The sequence below is a fragment of the Coffea arabica genome, chromosome 4e (assembly GCF_036785885.1).
Source record: "Coffea arabica cultivar ET-39 chromosome 4e, Coffea Arabica ET-39 HiFi, whole genome shotgun sequence".
Taxonomy (NCBI): domain Eukaryota; kingdom Viridiplantae; phylum Streptophyta; class Magnoliopsida; order Gentianales; family Rubiaceae; genus Coffea; species Coffea arabica.
Window position 1 is genome coordinate 9,324,305 of NC_092317.1, and position 14,748 is coordinate 9,339,052.

Below are 14,748 nucleotides of genomic sequence, written 5' to 3' on the forward strand. Positions count from 1 at the left end.
TTATGCAGTCACTAGGGGCAGCGCTGATGATCAAATATTCATCCTCAAACTAATATCAACTGCACAAACTTTTTGCTGATGGCCCTTCAAAGTTTGAAGAATTTGGCCTGAATTCAAGTCCCATACACATATATTTCGCGAGGTGAGGCCTGCAACTAGTAACCTGTTGTCTGTGCTGATTGCCATATCACAAACTTGACAAGTTTTCTAGATCAAAGACTGAATGCATCTTTTGTGCATCTTTTCCATTTAAATAGAAAAACTCTGTACCTTCTCTCCTCCGTCAGAATATCTACCTCCCTAATGTATTAATTACAGATATGCTAATATACATCTAATATAGTAGACCATAATCAGCTCTCCTTGATTAGTGCAATTAGTAGACTAGATCCCATAAGCAGCTGTTCTTGTCTTTTGCTAGCAGATCAGATCCCATAATCAGTTGTTGCCCATGACTTTCATAAGCAGCTGTTCTTGACTTTTACTTTTGCTAGCAGACCAGATCCCATAATCAGCTGCTGTCCTTGACTTCCATAAGCAGCTGTTCTTGACTTTTGCATTTAGTAGACCAGATCCCATAATCAACTACTGCCCTTGATATCCCCCCTCAAATTGATGCGGGTTGACCAACAAGCTTCAATTTGTCAACCAGAAAATTGTGCCTATGACGGGAGAGAGCTTTAGTAAATATATCAGCAGTTTGGAGATCAGTGGTAATATGAGGAAGAGAAATAACATGATCATCATATGCTTCACGGATAGAGTGACAATCAACTTCAATATGTTTTGTACGCTCATGGAATACAGGATTAGCAGCAATATGAATAGCGCTAGTATTATCGGCATGAAGGGGAGTAGGTGCAAGTTGGGGAAACCCAAACTCACCTAAGAGGCCTCGAAGCCAAATGATCTCAGAACATCCAGAGGACATAGCACGATACTCTGACTCAGTAGAGGATTTAGACACCCTATCTTGCTTTTTGCTTTTCCAAGAAATAAGAGAATTTCCAAGAAACATGCACCAACCAGTAATTGATCGTCTAGTATCTGAACACCCTGCCCAGTCAGCGTCGCTATAGGCTACCAAATGAATAGGAGAATTTTTGGAGAAGAATAGACCACGAGAGGAAGTGCCTAGTAAATAGCGAATAATGCGACGAACAGCAGCTAGATGGAGATGCCTAGGCGTCTGCATAAATTGACTAACTTGTTAAACAGCAAATGAAATATCAGGCCGAGTAATAGTTAAATAGTTAAGACTTCCCACCAATTGCCGATAGAGAGAGGAATCTGAGAGAAAATCACCCTCATCACGGCGATATTTAACATTTACTTCCAAGGGAGTATCAACAGACCGACCATCTTGAAGACCTGCCAAAGCAATTAATTCCTGGATGTATTTATGCTGATGTAAGAAAATACCAGCTGAGATAGAGTGCACTTCTAGGCCCAAAAAATATTGTAGAGGACCTAAATCTTTCATATGAAAAGAACGTTGAAGATGCTCTTGAAGTTGAGATATTAATGCAGAGTCATTTCCTGTGATAACAATATCATCAACATATACCAGAAGTAAAACCAGTCCCTTATCAGTCTTGCGAAGAAACAAAGAGGAGTCATACTGGCTCTGAACAAATGAGAAGCTAATAAGGGTAGAACGGAACTTATCAAACCAAGCCCGTGGAGCTTGTTTTAAGCCATAGAGTGAACGTTTTAGCTTACAAACATCAGAAGAAGATGTAAAAAAAAACCCTGATGGTGGAGTCATATAAATATCTTCTTGAAGATCGCCATGTAAAAAGGCATTCTTAACATCCATCTGTCGCAATGACCAGCCTGTAGAAACAGCAATAGCTAGAACAAGTCTAACTGTTGTCATCTTTGCCACAGGAGCAAAGGTCTCCTCATAATGTACTCATAGTTGTCAAAATCGCGATCCGGATCGTAGGATCGTACGATCCTACGATCCGGATAACCAAAATCGATCCGGATCGTATGCAGAGTCGCAAATCATATTAATCTTTGTAGGATCGCATAGAATCGTAGCAGGATCGGTAGGATCGTGTAGGATCGGTAGGATCGTACGATTCTACAATTTTTTTGTAAATTTGTGAAATACGAAGCTCCATTTTGCAAGTAAATGAAAATATTTGTGGTATATTTGTAATTTATCAAAGAATTACAACCTTTAATTGCAATTAAGAGCTTTTGGTAGGATCTTACGATTCTACGATCCGATCCTACGATCCGATCCTGTGAAACTAAAATCGATCCTATGTAGGATCCCAATTTTACAAACCTTGAATGTACTCCATACTTTTGCCGATTACCAAGAGCTACTAATCGTGCCTTATACCTTTCAAGTGAGCCATCAGATCTCAATTTAACAGAAAACACCCATTTACAACCAATGGGTTTAACACCATCGGGACAAGGAACAATATCCCAAGTATGATTCTCCTGAAGAGCTTGAAGTTCCTCATTCATAGCTTTCACCCAACATGCTTGTTTAGTTGCCTGTGAATAGGATGTAGGAACTGTAGTGTCAGTTATAGTGGCAGAAAAACCATACCGATCAGGCGGACGACTAAGACGTAGGGACCTTCGAAGAGTGGTTGGAGCAAGGACTGGATTAGTGTCAAGAAGAGGTTGTGATGAAGAAGCCTGTCGTCTCTGATAAACAATCCCAGGTTTAAATCGATCAACTGGTGGAGCAATATCATCAAAGCTAGGAAGAACAACACCTTCAGACGAGGAAACATGGTATGGAAAGTAGTGCTCATTTTCAAAGAAAATCACATTTCTAGAAATGTGTAGATGATTAGCAATAGCATCATAACACAAAAATCCTTTATGAGTTGTACTATAACCCATGAAAGCACATTTTACAGATTGAGCTGTAAGTTTGTGACGCTCATGAGGAGGTAAGTGAACAAAGCCAACACATCCGAATGTGTGTAGATTGCCATAATCAGGATGTACACCAAAGAGACGATAATAAGGAGAATCAAAATTCAACCGTTGAGAAGGTAGACGATTGATTAAATAAACTGCAGTGGATAAAGCTTCCACCCAAAATTTAGATGGAACCGAAGACTGCAAGAGTAAGGTGCGTACCATATCCAACAAATGGCGATGCTTACGTTCAGCCACCCCATTCTGTTGAGGGGTATAAGGACATGATCGTTGAGATAAAATACCTCTCTGTTGCAAAAATGCTTGAAAGGCATGTGACATATATTCCCCGCCATTGTCAGAGCGTAAAACTTTAATGCAAGTAGAAAATTGTGTTTCTACATAAGCTACAAATTTCTTAAAAACAGCAAATACTTCAGCTTTAGTACGCAAAAAATATACCCATGTGAAACGACTATAGTCATCAATGAATGTCACAAAATATTTATATTGTGCATGTGAAACAACAGGAGTAATACCCCAAACATCACTATGAATGATCTCAAAACTTGTATTAGCATGACCACCATGACTAGGAAAATGTAATTTTTACTTTTCCCTAGTCTACAAGTAGAACAATCAAAAGACAATTTATGATTAAAACACTGATCCTTGCTCCCCAGAAAATCGTGCTTTATTAAATGAGATAAAATGACATTATTTGGATGACCCAATCGTTGATGCCATACTTCAACTTTATTGTCAACAACCATAGAAGCCAAAGACAAACTACTTGGAACTGAAAATTGCAAAGGAAATAGTCTGCCCACTTTAGGCCCCTTCGCGATCACCTTCCCCGACACCTGGTCCTGCACAAGACAACCATCACGAGAGAACCGTACATCACAGTTATTATCCACCATCTGACCAACAGAAATCAAACTCGTAGACAACCCTGGAGAGACAAATACATGACGAAAAGAAGGTCCAATATCACCAATGGCTGTAATTGGAAGATTACTGCCGTTAGCAATCTGAATATTTTGTGTACCAGTATATTGCCGTAGATTATGTAGTGATACAGATGAACCAGTCATATGATTTGATGCTCCAGAATCAACTAACCAAGGAGTAGAAACAATTTTACCTTGACCTTGAAGTCCAAGAGCAGAAAATGCTGAAAGAATCATTTGTTGAACCATTTCTGGAGTAAGTGTTGTGGCTGTGGATGTAGAACCAATAGTGTTAGAGTCTTGGACAGCACCTTGAAAGGCTTGGACTCTTCGATTCTCAGGGCGTGTAGGACAGTCCTTGATAATGTGTCCAATTTGCTTACAATAATTGCAAAATTTCTTTCCACAATTGCGTGCAATATGCCCAAGTTCCTTGCAACTATAGCACTGTACTTGTCCCTTTCCGCGATTCTTCCCTTGAGCAGCATAGGCAATATTGACAACTTCAGATATCTCCTTTGATGTACCTATGATAGTTTGTGTAGCCATTCTCTGTTCTTCTCGCAACAAGTCACCAAGACATACGTCTAAAGAAGGAACTGGGTTTCTATTTAACAATCCAGCTCTAATCGCCTCAAATTCAGGCCTCAGTTTCATTAGAAACTGGTCACGCTTACTATCTTCGTGAACCGCTTGAATACCGGCTAAGGCTTCGCTTGGTACCTTAGAATAGATTATACCAGAGTATTCACTCCATAAATTAAGAAATCCAGAATAATACTGCTCAATAGAGAGATTACCTTGGCTATATGTACTAATTTCCAATTCAAGCTGAAATCTTCTTGCTGTATTATCTTGATGATATACACGCTTCAAATGATCCCACATCTCCTTTGCTGTATTAAAAGAGCGTAAATTGTTCACCATATGAGCTTCAATAGATGCTAGAATCCAAGAAATAATTCTAGCATCCTTTGCCTCCCATTGACTAATTTCCTTTCCATCTCTAGGTGCTGTAGAAGACCCGTCAATATGACTCCAAAGCTCTTTGCCTTTTAGAAACATCCTAAATTGAAATTCCCATGCCGCATAATTTTTTCCAGTGAACTTGATGGACAAAGATTCCGTATGTATTTTTCCCAAAGAGTTTTCCATAGACATTCTTTCAAAAAAAAACAAAGATCTGAATTACAAGAAAAGCTGCCAACCACAATATGATTGACCCAAAAGGATATCTTGAAACCAAATGATTGATCAAAATAATCAACCCAAGAAGGATAACAACTCAGAAAGTTTGGAAAGGCTGAGAAATTCAAATAACTGGCTCTGATACCATGACAAGTTTTCTAGATCAAAGACTGAATGCATCTTTTGTGCATCTTTTCCATTTAAATAGAAAAACTCTGTACCTTCTCTCCTCCGTCAGAATATCTACCTCCCTAATGTATTAATTACAGATATGCTAATATACATCTAATATAGTAGACCATAATCAGCTCTCCTTGATTAGTGCAATTAGTAGACTAGATCCCATAAGCAGCTGTTCTTGTCTTTTGCTAGCAGATCAGATCCCATAATCAGTTGTTGCCCATGACTTCCATAAGCAGCTGTTCTTGACTTTTACTTTTGCTAGCAGACCAGATCCCATAATCAGCTGCTGTCCTTGACTTCCATAAGCAGCTGTTCTTGACTTTTGCATTTAGTAGACCAGATCCCATAATCAACTACTACCCTTGATAAAACTGCACCTTGAAAACCTTCGAAAGAGTTAACTTGTGCTCCATTTCTAGGGTCCCAGATTTTTATGGCATTGTTTTTCGCACCAGTGACCAAGTAATCTTGTTGAGAAATAAGACAGAGTTGCATTGCCCTGTGTGAGCATAAATCTTGTGCCTGAGGTGGTTTGGGATCAGGGGCTGTGGCAGATTCGCAGCATTTGCCTGAGTTAAGCTGGATTCACTGAGATTTTGCCCTTCTTTCGAGGTGGCGAAAGCTAAATATTGGCTTGATCTTCCATTTCTTCCAGAGAAACATCTTCCATGGTGTAAAAACAAATTTCCTTCTATCCCTTCAATAAGTAAAACAAATAAAATATAGATGATATATAAGATTGACAGGAACTAGAATTTGAGATCATTATCTAATAGGGATCTAGGAATTGGATCTCAAAACGTTCAAATACATGGAATAAAGAAGTTTGAACTTAGCTAATGAGGATGGTCAACCCGGCTCGGTTTAACCAAGCCGAGCCCCCTTTCCTGTCCATAGTTTCTGATAATGGTCATCTTGGCCCGGTCGTGCCGAGATGATCCCTTCATCTCGTAGGGGACCCCATCCATTCTAGTCACCTCGGCCATACCTCGCCTATGAAGGATTGAGGTGACTCTACGTCTACTGTTGCCCCAAAGTGACACTGTGATTGACGTGATAATAGAGGTCTAGTCAAAAGTCTTGACACTTGCAGGACAGACAGGACATCTAATGAGACCTATCCCCTGCACAAACCTATCAAATCAGGCAGATACTCTCAATCCCCATCAGATCCTAGGAACGTGGATTCCACCATCCTTCCCTCCAAGTTGTCTCATATAAGTATTAGAGCCTCCCACTCAAGAAGGACCAACTGAATACTCTGTAAGATCACTCCCAATAGCTCCTTCCATTTTTTATTCCTATCCGAACTAATTAGACCGTCGGAGGGGAATCGGGGGACACAGCCCCACCTCTGATAACTTGAGCAGGTGGTTTCTATAGAGCCGTACCCCACTACAGGAGAATACCCTAGCCGCTCCACACAGCTCATTAAACCAGAATTCACCTCTTCAGCTAACAAGCAAAATAAAATGATACACAGTAACACAGTATTGTATATTCTGGACTTGGCCCCCAAGCAAAAGTGTAATATACTTGTTAGCTTATCTTAATAATTTTAGCTAATATGCGAAGTCAACAAGAGGATAATGAATGGAAGTTCCTTCACAGGTGTAAAGGCTAAGGTTTCACAAGGGCGTAGATTTGGGATCATTCTTAGGCTTGAAAGTTGTATTTACACGCTATGGTTTTAAGAGTGCAAAATTTGCTCATTACTTAATGTTCTTGATCTCATAATTAGAAAGACATCCCATTCATTTTCTATTTTCCATTGTAGTGGCCTTCTTTGTTTTCTCATTTTTAAGGGACTTAATTAGTTTCATACTTTTTTTATAATTTAATTCAATCAACTTGTCACCCCCATGTTGTGGTATATTAGTATTTTGGTAGTAATGATCAAGCTTTACTAAAATGTGTATGGATGATATCTTAAATGATGATATACGGACAGATTGAAATGTGAGGCAGAATCAGAAGGCGAAGGAAGTTTTACATGTATAACCATCTTAGTCTTGTAATATACCACAGGTTAGCTAAAAATTTTTATCAACTATTGTGCTAGGAATGTTTTGTGCTATCAGGATTTTAGCAACTGAAGTTGTGAGCATATATTCACTTTTGCCTTGAAGACTGTAGTAGTTGGTTAATTACTTGTATCCTGAACTGTAGAAAGATCTAAATCTGACCACTTTATATACTAGAAATCAAGAATTTCTTCTCCTATGTCTACTTTTTATAAGAATTTTCCAAGCCAACACGGCCTCAAAAGAGATAGAACTAGGTCTTCCATTCACTTCAGTGAAGGAAAGATGTTAATATATACAGATGAAGTTTAAGAGCCTCCATAGATCAACAGCAGTGAAGCAGTGCAAACGAAAGAGTTCAACTGACATAATAGAACTTCTAATTCCAGTGGGAGTTAGCAGAAACATAATAGTTCTTCGACATTCCAGAAATTTCAACAGAAGAACATTGAGGAACGCACATCCTTGTGCAACTTGGGAAGTTCTGAAGGGGATGGAATTCGGTTTCCTGGATACATCTTCCTTGTTTTATCAGACTTGAACAACTCTAACATCTGAGCTGCAGCCAAGCGTGCATAGCGGATTGGAGCAACTGCAAGAAGCACGATTGTTAGTGATTTTAAAGTAGTATTTCTGGATGTAAATGCAAGAAAACCAAAATGGTTAGCTCATCATGGCAGAATAAGAAGTCTAGGGCTCCACCCAGAGAGAACAAAGCTTCTCCATCCTCTCCTGGACGTGACGTGACAGTAGGGCAGCAAGTCATCAAATTAACAGCTTGAGATGGGAAACCTGGTTTCATTTTCTATTTCTCTCGCTGAAAATGATCATAACTGATGTGTACTAATGCAAGAATGACCTATTAATAGGTTCTGCACAAATGTCTGAACTTAGATCCAAAGCTCTAATCTAACTGGTAAAGTGAGAGTTTGGTACCTTCGGAAATGGCAGTCGTGCTTTTCTGGTACCTATAAAATGTACAAACGCTAAGTTTCTGGAGCTCTGTAAATCAAATGAAGGATATTAAGATGATTGTCAACTTACACATATGATAAACAATGAATAAGTTCCTGTATTTCATCAGATGAGAAACCAATCTCATCTAACAGAACATGATAATGAGTAGGCCTTGCTGTTCCCTAAAGTGAGACAAGAAACATTTAAGCCATCAGATACATTTTTCCACCGTCAAAAAAAGAAGATGTAGCAATAGCTAGATTCCATAGCATTGTATTTTCTTTTCTTTTTTTTCCCTAATGCGAAAGCAAAGAGGAGTTGCAAGGGTCATCAGATCAGTGGCAGCCTTCCTATCTTGGCCTTTACATGGAACCTTCCTCTCCCAAAGGAAACGAAATGAAAAACCAAATTCAAGCAATTATGCAGGTACTAATGCATGGTTTACTCAATTTGAGTTGGTGTAAAGGTGGTGCTGCTGTCTTTCATGAGATGAGTGTTGTTTGGTCTATATAACAGTCTCACCTTCTTAGCTATATGGGGGCACAAGAAGAAGTTGTTACATTTTGCATGACAAATCTTTTTGTCCACAACAGTTCCTGCAAAGAACAAGGACAATAAACATATGTTTTAAATGGTCAACATTGATGCTTAAAGGAGCCAGAATGTTACCAGGAGGAACATTGTCAACGGGAGAAGCTTTAATGAATTTTGTGTGATGTGATCTCTCTGATATAATCAAAGTGAACTTAGGACACCAGGTCTCATCAAGCAATTTGCATGCCTACAGAAGATAGGAGGTAGTAACTAAAAAGTGTCAACTTACAGTATGGGGGAAGACAATATATACGTCTAAGCACAAAGACATAATAAACCTTGAAAATTTGATCCATCTCATTGTTTAGAAGTTGATTGAACTGTGTTGTGCTGAGTCCATTCCTAAAGAACAAAAAAACCAGTGAGTAATGATTAGCACCAAATCCTGCCACTTTCGGAACTCTCACATTTGATGGATAGTTAAAGAATGAAGATTCTTTTTTTGATAATGGCACAAAGATAATAGCGCTAACTGAGCAGATTTAAGTTAACAGCGCACTGAAAAAAGATGGGATTTTAGATTGGAAGCATTCAAAGGAAGATTACAAGGGGATGTGATTGCTACTAAATTTTAATGTGGCTGGAAAATTGCCAAAAAACCTGTTATGCCTTTCTTAGCTAGGTGGAGTTTGATCTTCAAAGTCTGGCCCAAAATCTAAGCGTGACTAAATAACTTACAATTCTGGTTCTGTCAAGGAGCATAAACATTGATTCCCATAGCTGTATGTGCCTTAATCTTAATTCATGTAGAGAAATGATTAATGCATCTAGTAGTGTTAGAGAACATAAAGTCTACTGAGGAATGAGTATTACCGCATAATAACAAAAGATATCAGATAAAGACTAATTAATCCTTAATAGAAAATACACCTGAAAATGATGATTTGTGCAGGTTTTTTCTGTCCTGAACTTGCATAGAAATCCATCAGTAGCTCCCTGTTAAATAAGAAGAATAAAAATTAGACTACTCCAAGTACTCATAATAACACTTTGATATACTAGATGATAAACTGAGGTCAATAATTTCCAGCCAAGAACGGTTCCATTGCATCATCAATTTTGTAGGTAATAGCTAATAGGTATCCAGAAAGGACACCATATACGCCTGTAGTTCCTCATTCCCTTTTGTATGTGTTATTTTTACTATACAGGGAAAGGGAGACGCTACCTGATCATTCCCTTGTCCTCCTGTTGGGACACTTGCCTAAACAGTGAATCCATCATTTGGTCGTTCCTAGTCTGCGTATGAATAGATGCTCTATAGCAGGAAATTGATGGCCATTGTCTAGAGCCAACCACCTAAGTCAACAAAGAGAACCAATGGGTGAAAATGATTTCTACACTGATCTATATTTGATTTATTAGTTATTGAAACCAGAGTCCACACTAACTGGTACTTGAACCTGAGCATCAGTACAAGAGGACACTTACTGCGGCAATGGGAGGTAGCTCTGACTGCCCATCGACACATGGCATGACTTCCATTCCCAAAATCATTGTAGGAATCTTCGATACCCAAGGGATGGTTCTTGTCATCTCAGAAGCTAATCTTGTATTAAAGCCACCGAGCTGCAAGAAGGCAACTTGTTACATGAGAGAGATAAAATATATGCAAATTAAGAATCAAGTTTGTACTGAAGAACATTACTTTTGCATTAATCTTCAAAAGAACATGCAGCAGATAACTCTCATCAACTCTATCATTTGCAAGGCACTGATTTGGAACTCCAACCTCAGCCAGGCTTTTCCATTTCCAATAACCTAAAAGAAGAAACTCAATCTTTGACTAAAATATAAAACTTGAAAGACGTGTCTAGTCAAATGATGTTTGGAACAAACCATATAGAGGACTCTGTCGTTTCTCAGATAAGAAACAAAGCACAAAGTAAAGAGGGTTGTTGCGAACTTTTGAGCTTATTTGCTCACACATCTTCTCCACTCTAACATGTGGTGGTTTCTTTCTGTATTGGGGATTCTCTTCAAAGACACATACTGGGGGATCCAATGTCTAGAAATTGGAAACAAGATAAGCTATGCAATAGATAGAGCAACTCAGTAGTAAACCTACTGGAGAAGTGAAACATATATGAAGACAAAGAAGTCTACCACTCCTATCTTTGCACCAAGTTTTGCCAACTCTTGACAGAAATTGCGGGTGTAATGCTGACTAGAGAAGTTTACCACTGCCCAGCACTGAACTCTTTTTGGTTCCACGAGCTTCTATTTAAGATGTAAATGGCTATTAGAACCAATAATGTAGAATTTCCACATTAAATATTTCATTCACCTTATCTTTAAAGCTCCATGAGGCATGTCTAGGAATAAGATCTTCATTGTTTCCCACTTTCAACTGCAACAGTGGGATAGATTGGAACCATCAGAGTTATTCAAGTTTAGACAAATGCCCAATGGGACATTAAAATTGTAGAAAGCAGAAAAACTGTCAGAATACCCTGGGTGCTGATAATACACGACCTTCAACTTGGGTGTAACTATTAGAAATTGAAAGGCCACAAGAAAGCAACAGTGGATCCGCATTGTAATTACAGTGCCTCAGTTCCTGAGAAAGAGATATATTTTAGTATGAACTCCAATTGTTGCTTTAACCAAACTGCGGTGATAGTCGTAAAATAAGTGGTCGTTGACCTACATTTGTCAAAACCAAGTATAATTCTTCTGGCTGTATGCTTGATTTTGATACCCTCATTCTCCTCTGATGATTGGTCAATGCTTTTTTATAATGTTGCAAAGAAACCAATGAACAGAGCTGAATAAATTACACGAATTACATCACATTTTTTCCCAAGAAATCGTGACTGCCGGCTGCATGGATTAATTAACTTGAAAATACAGAGAAAATACAAAGAAGACAAAATTTTTCACCTCAACTGGAAAATAAGTTGGTCTGCATGGTTTTCCAGCATCGATGCATGGCAGGTCTGCAGAGTAAGTCAATGAAATGCCAAGCACTTTAGTAAAATAATCATATACCGTCATTTCTTTTTGTTGGAGAAGAGCAACTTGATTACTTCCTCCATCTAGTTTACACCAAAATCTGCGGAGGATTATCAGCAACGCATTAAGGGAAGAAGAAGCATCATTTTTGGCCGGCCAAAATTTGCCATAAAATCATAGCAGTTGAACTTACTTCTCTTGCTTGCAGGACTTCTCTGAAAGCCCAGTGATTCTCCATTCACGGTTGTTGTGCGCTACCTTTATCCTTAAATTCTTTAATGTTCGTTTTGCCTTGTGTAGAATGAGCAGAAAAACACCTGAGGAAGGTTCATCTACATGGTCTGCGAACTTAACATCAATATAATTTTTATTACCTGCAACCAGTCAACCTTGAAGGGATCGCTCACATTTTGGTGGCTGATGAGAAAATTAATCACTGGACCAGGCTGAACAATTGTTGTAGTAGTCACATCTGGCATTTGAAATATATTAGCTACTAGGAGACCTACTTTGAAACCTGAATCTAAATGATGTCTTACCAAAATTCAAATATAATCCACCCTGGAGATCCTGAAACCTTGAACTGAAACCTCTACAACCAAAAACGCCATCACCCAAGTCCATGAAATTCTTTGAGTCATTTGAGAAGTATGATTGGCGAAGAACAAGATATTCCCTAAACAAAATTTTCAATTTAAATGGAAGTGATGCAAGAGGAACAAGGAATCTCCAAGCCAGTCATGCACGTACTGTTTAGCTGCATGTTGCCTTAAAATGGTATCTAAGACTTTCAGGCCTTCATGCTTCTCTGGTCCTTGTTCGCTTGTTGTATTCGTAATCTGCTGTGTAGAAATGGTTGCCACAAAGCTCATTTGTATCTTAAAAGTTTTGGCTGAAGACATAAGCCTATGCCTCTTTTGATCATTTTCACAGGGACTCTCTTTGCCGCTAAGATTACCTCCTCCAGAAACTCTGAATTAAAGAAAAGACCTTGTAAATTGAACCAGCAAATACTACAGGATATTACAAAACCACAAACGAGAGAAGGAAAAAATTTCCTGTTACCTTTTTAGCGAGATGGCGTTAAGCACAACAACAAAGTCCAGATTATTTCGTGGGAGACAACCAACTGTATATAAGTTCTTAAATCCATCATACGCAAATGATTTTTCAGCTAGTTCTGATTTGTATGTCTCATGGGCTTGAGCTATAACCTTTCTTCTAAGGTTTGAACTGCCAACAAGCTTCCCATTGTCATGCAAGATGGAAACCTGTAGGAAGACATTAAAACTTCAGGAATGCAGAAATCCCCTTCTCATCAGAATATAGGAAGGCAGGAGTTTACATTGTAATGGTAGAAGTCAGGAATCTTAGCAGCAACAGAGACTTTGAAATGATTAGTCAGTAGCAATATTTTCAGTCCTTTGGACCCGGGGCAAGGCGGGTTCATCACTTTGCTCTTCTGATTTAAGAGTTCAACCCTCTCAGTCTCAGGTCCCTTTTCTACTTCTATTCGCATGGGAGCTACTGTCAAAAGCTGTTCAGCGAGTGGCCCAGCACAATGCTTTGATAAGTCTGCAGGCTTCATTTTCAATACCTACAGCATAGGAGGAAACGAGTTGCAAGATATTCTGTTTATCCCATCATACAATTTTCTTAGTGTAAACAGCAGATTTCTATAATCCACAAGAAGTACTTTTTTCTTGGAAGAAACTTAAACATGGCATGGAAAACATAATTTCTTAAGAATACGAAAAACCAACATGGTTCTAATTTAGTAGATAAAAGCAACTCAGAGAACAAAACTTCTTATTCAGGAAATCTTAGAAAGTTCAGAGCTTCACAACTCATTACATAAGACTTCTACTCAATAGTATGATATATAAAGATGAGAGGAAATTCACCTCCTTGGTCATTCTAACTATTCAAATAACAGGACTAAAGAACTGACTGATAGCTGCATAAGATGCTCCAATTAGAGTAGTAAATTTTGAAGTTGTCTTACCAATGTTCTTGTTCAGCAGAGGAAAAAAAACAGATTGTTTGTTCTATTCAAGTTGAAGAAGCCATTAAGTATTACTTCCTAGTTGTCTTGGTTGCTTGCTTGTCCTAATCAGTATATATATTGAAAAGTGAAATACTACATATGGGCTGATCATTTTTATACCGAATCAGAAGAATGTTCATGCCAGCCTGGTGAAACTGTGATTTCCGCTTGCAAACATATAGTCTTTGTTTGTCGTTCAAGATCAATCCACAGATTAATCCACAAAGAATGCATGTGGAAGGCGAGTACTTAAACTTTGTTCCTTTCTATTTGAGGACAGGAGAACATTTCCACACGCCAAACTAAGAGCTTACGTGAGTACAATTGTTTCAGACTGCAACCTGCAAAGATGTTTCCTCATCTGAATCATACATGACTATCAAATACTTCTACATCTTGACTTCTAAACTTCTAAGAAATTCTAGGATGTAGGCTTTATCGCAGATATACATGCAAAAATGAGTTTTTCCGTGTGACGAGCAGTGAAAATATTGTGGCAAATTAATGGAATTAAGACAGGTGGTTGAGGAGAGTGAAAGTGTTCTGGTGCACCTATTCAAGACTTCATTTTTTTAAGATAGGAGAACAAGGGAATTTCAACTCTCTTCCCTTACTTTATGTTTTTCTTTTTCCTGGGGGAAATTCAACCCTTTTCCAGTCATATTTTGGACATACGTGTCAAAAAATTTTGTTATCAATATGTCTATCTAGACTGTACCTATTACATCGAACCCCATATTTCACTGGAAATGTGACAAGAAGCTGCAATAGTCTTGCTGCAGGTTTTTAACGTCTGAGAAATGGGGATTTTTGTCTTCTTCTATAACTTAAATTACCTTATCAAAATAGCAACTTAGTAGAGTGCAAAAATTTCTATCAATTTTTCTTCTGACCGTTCAAGGTTTCACAACACAGATGATCTATTGCATTTAACCGTTATTGGAGAAAACAT

The 14,748-nt window shown here is 38.4% G+C and overlaps 1 protein-coding gene across 1 annotated transcript; it reads right to left on the minus strand.

The window, feature by feature from the left end:
• Positions 1-7,397: 7,397 nt before the first annotated feature.
• On the minus strand, positions 7,398-14,650 carry LOC113740691 (protein argonaute 4A-like). Its single transcript, XM_027268225.2, has 23 exons — positions 13,917-14,650; positions 13,095-13,346; positions 12,815-13,020; positions 12,500-12,721; positions 12,289-12,425; positions 12,124-12,221; positions 11,943-12,040; positions 11,678-11,849; positions 11,445-11,561; positions 11,247-11,354; positions 11,082-11,144; positions 10,901-11,014; positions 10,634-10,802; positions 10,443-10,555; positions 10,226-10,363; positions 9,963-10,093; positions 9,665-9,730; positions 9,073-9,136; positions 8,870-8,981; positions 8,723-8,796; positions 8,288-8,382; positions 8,180-8,211; positions 7,398-7,835 (listed from the first exon to the last, which is right to left on the minus strand). The coding sequence occupies exons 1-23, from the start codon at positions 14,028-14,030 to the stop codon at positions 7,678-7,680; spliced, it is 2,853 nt and encodes a 950-aa protein (XP_027124026.2). The 5' UTR covers positions 14,031-14,650; the 3' UTR covers positions 7,398-7,677.
• Between the last annotated feature and the right edge of the window lie 98 nt (positions 14,651-14,748).

Bases quoted from the DNA above. Each gene is read 5' to 3' on its own strand.
- LOC113740691 (XM_027268225.2), bottom strand. From the start codon at position 14,030: ATGCATTCTTTGTGGATTAATCTGTGGATTGATCTTGAACGACAAACA. The intron at 11,145-11,246 runs GTATTCTGACAG...CCACTGTTGCAG, and splicing joins GTGTATTATCAGCACCCAGG to TTGAAAGTGGGAAACAATGA. The intron at 8,212-8,287 runs GTAAGTTGACAA...TACATTTTATAG, and splicing joins ATTCATTGTTTATCATATGT to GTACCAGAAAAGCACGACTG.